Here is a 2,785-nt window from a genome sequence, read left to right on the forward strand (position 1 = left end):
ACGGTCCGGTTCGGTTGTGCGTACCATTTACACTCAACAGTTATCTTGGTTACCGTGATCGGACCGATATCAGCGCGGTTTAAAAGGCTAGTGGAAATGGGACAGATGATTCGGGTCTCAGTTCATCTCTACACCCTGGTTGATGGTTTCTAGCTGGGTTTACTTTTAAAACCTCTTCCTATGGACTCCAGTTTTTAATTTCTTCTATGCATTTATCCAGATCTGAATGGGTTCGTAGCAGAGCATGTGAACGGAACGCAGCGCAATTACCGCTGAGCAAATGAGGACGTTCCCTCATTTGCTCTGCCACTCAAAGTTGCAGCAGGACGCTCTTCTGCAAATCCGCTCCATTCAAAATCCGCTCCGCGCTCACTTTCATTTTCTGACATTTTTCCTTCCTGTAATGATGCCATTGCTCTGCGACACACAGCGTTTCATCTAATAATGTGACCGATACATGTGGATTGTCTCATTTAACTGGCTGTTAAATTATTGCACTGTTTCCCTGTTCTGAACGTAACTCTTCGCTCCATTGACGTTGACCCGCGTTTCCTATTTAATTATTCATTTATTTTACTAGACCACATCAAAAAAGTTGCTTTGCATCCCTTTGCAAATCAGATAATAGCGTACAGTGCATGTATGCGATCCATTGTCAAAAACAGGCTCTTACCACAACGATCACTTTACGTAAGTCCACTCTGTGTCGTTCAGTATAGTTAGTGAATGTTTTTATGATATTTTATCCCACTTTTTATCAAACTATATGCAATCCTCGCCTCGGCGTTTCCGTGGTAAAGTTGAAACATAGACTATAGCAGATCATAGGCACAGACTACAGCATAGGCATTGGCCCAGGTTTTAAACATGAATTTAAATAAAGTTGGAGCGAACTGGAGCGAAATCCTCGCTCCGGCCTGTGAATTGAACACCGCTCTGCGCTCCACCATGTTTCTTACGCTCCGCTCCACTCACATGCTCTGGTTCATAGTCACCTGGTGACATTGTAATGTACAACCGTGTTTCGCAGAAAGGGTCCTAAGATGGACCCTTGGGGAACGCCACATGCGATTTTTGTGGTCTCTGATGTAAAGTTACCTACGGACAGAAAAGTCCCTCTCCTTAAACCAGTCCTGTTCTGTCCCAGAAAGGCTCACCCAGTTTTTCTCCTGTTTCAATAAAATGGAGTCATCAACAGTGTTGAATGCTGGACTAAAGCAACGATTACGTCACCATGAGGAGATATTTGCCTAACGAAGCCTGATCAGAGTCAAACACACCTTCTTTAACCTTATTGATGGATTCAGAGACGCCGTCCAGCCTTCCACACACTCCTTCCATCTTGGACAGTCTCTTCTCCAGTCCTTCTCCGGACCTCCTACATTCCCCCATCTCTACCACCATCATGTTCTCGAAGCGCCGGAAATCCCGGTCCATCCTGTCCAGGTTTCCCAGGCTCTCCTGGATGTGTTCCGTCACCTCTTGCTGCATCTTGTCCAGCTCAGAGATGATCTTATCCTTGGTGTTTCCTGTCAGAGTTCAGAGACGGAGAGACATGAAGCTGGCGTGGAAGCTGCCGGATGAGAGCAGAGGGACGGCGTTCCTGAGCTCACCCAGGTCCGTTATGACGCTGCTATGTTTCTGCACCGTGTGTTCCAGACCCTTCAGGGTGTCGTTGATGGAGCTGAAGGCGAAGATGACCTCGGTGAGCTCGCCCTGCAGGGACTTCAGCTGGTTGTTGTTGAAGGATCCTCCGATCACGCTGTGACCATCTAAAGGCTTCTCTGCATCCAAGCTGGGGCCAAATCCACCAGAACCAGGGTCACTGGTACCAGTGGAACCATCACCTGTAGGAGACAAATACTTCCTTTCAGGTTCCAATAGGTTCATTCAGACATTTATCAACATGCCGTCAAAGTTAACATTTAGAATTAACTACAAATATTTAGAATGAATTACAGAAGTTTAGAATTGAAAAGGAATGACTAAACAACGTTTTTATGTAGCTAACATCTGGAAAAAGACCAAGGCCGTTTCTCAATTCACTAGAACGCGAGTACAGACTCGTGTTCTCGCCAAGTATGTTCTTGAGAAGAACCCAGGAAGGTCTGGACTCGGGGAGAACGGGAGCACGCAGAATAATCTGGGTAAACTGGAACAGAAGCGTACTGATGACATCACCACACGCTCAGCTCGTCTGGAGCTGCATTTCACCTCCTATTATTAATAGTCTCTAGATAATAATAAATTCTGACTTTTTCCATTTAGTGGAGGAATCATAATAAACACAGTCAGATAAACAAAAGTAAAATGCCATTTAAACAAAACAAAAAAATCACTGTCAGTGATCGCAGATGGGCTAACATTAGGCCCGGCTGCTGCGGACGGGCTAACATTAGCCCTGGATGCCGCGGCCGGGCTAATGTTAGCCCGGGACTGCAAGGTCCCTCGTGTGGCTTGTAGAATGCCTGTTTACTGAGTAAAATTATTAGATTTTTTATAGGCTTATTTAATTTTCAGGCTAATTTGAATGTACTTGAATTTGTTTGCAGTTTTTTTTTTATATTTTGAAAAGTTTTAATTTAATTAATTGAATTTAAATAAAAAATACTTGACTTGAAAGGATTCAGATATTCATTTACAAGGTTTGGTGAGGTTTTGTTCCAAATCTTAATAGATTCATTGCCAAAAGATTTTCCAATGTAAAAAAGAAGTGTCCCTATAACTATGTAGGGCCAGTGCTAGCCATGCTAACTATGTAGGGGCAGTGATAGCCATGCTAACT

At 44.0% G+C, this 2,785-nt stretch overlaps 1 protein-coding gene across 1 annotated transcript in view; it reads right to left on the reverse strand.

The window, feature by feature from the left end:
• The window catches only part of LOC107102623 (EMILIN-1-like), a 13,316-nt gene that overhangs the window by 6,558 nt on the left and 3,973 nt on the right, over positions 1-2,785 (reverse strand). Inside the window, exons 2-3 of the mRNA XM_015402001.1 lie at positions 1,614-1,847; positions 1,281-1,529 (exon numbers count right to left, since the gene is read on the reverse strand). Of these exons, the coding sequence (XP_015257487.1) occupies positions 1,281-1,529; positions 1,614-1,847 (483 nt within the window). The remainder of the gene's footprint in view (positions 1-1,280; positions 1,530-1,613; positions 1,848-2,785) is intronic.

The sequence above is a fragment of the Cyprinodon variegatus genome, unplaced genomic scaffold (genome assembly GCF_000732505.1).
Source record: "Cyprinodon variegatus isolate N-32 unplaced genomic scaffold, C_variegatus-1.0 Scaffold1283, whole genome shotgun sequence".
Classification (NCBI taxonomy): domain Eukaryota; kingdom Metazoa; phylum Chordata; class Actinopteri; order Cyprinodontiformes; family Cyprinodontidae; genus Cyprinodon; species Cyprinodon variegatus.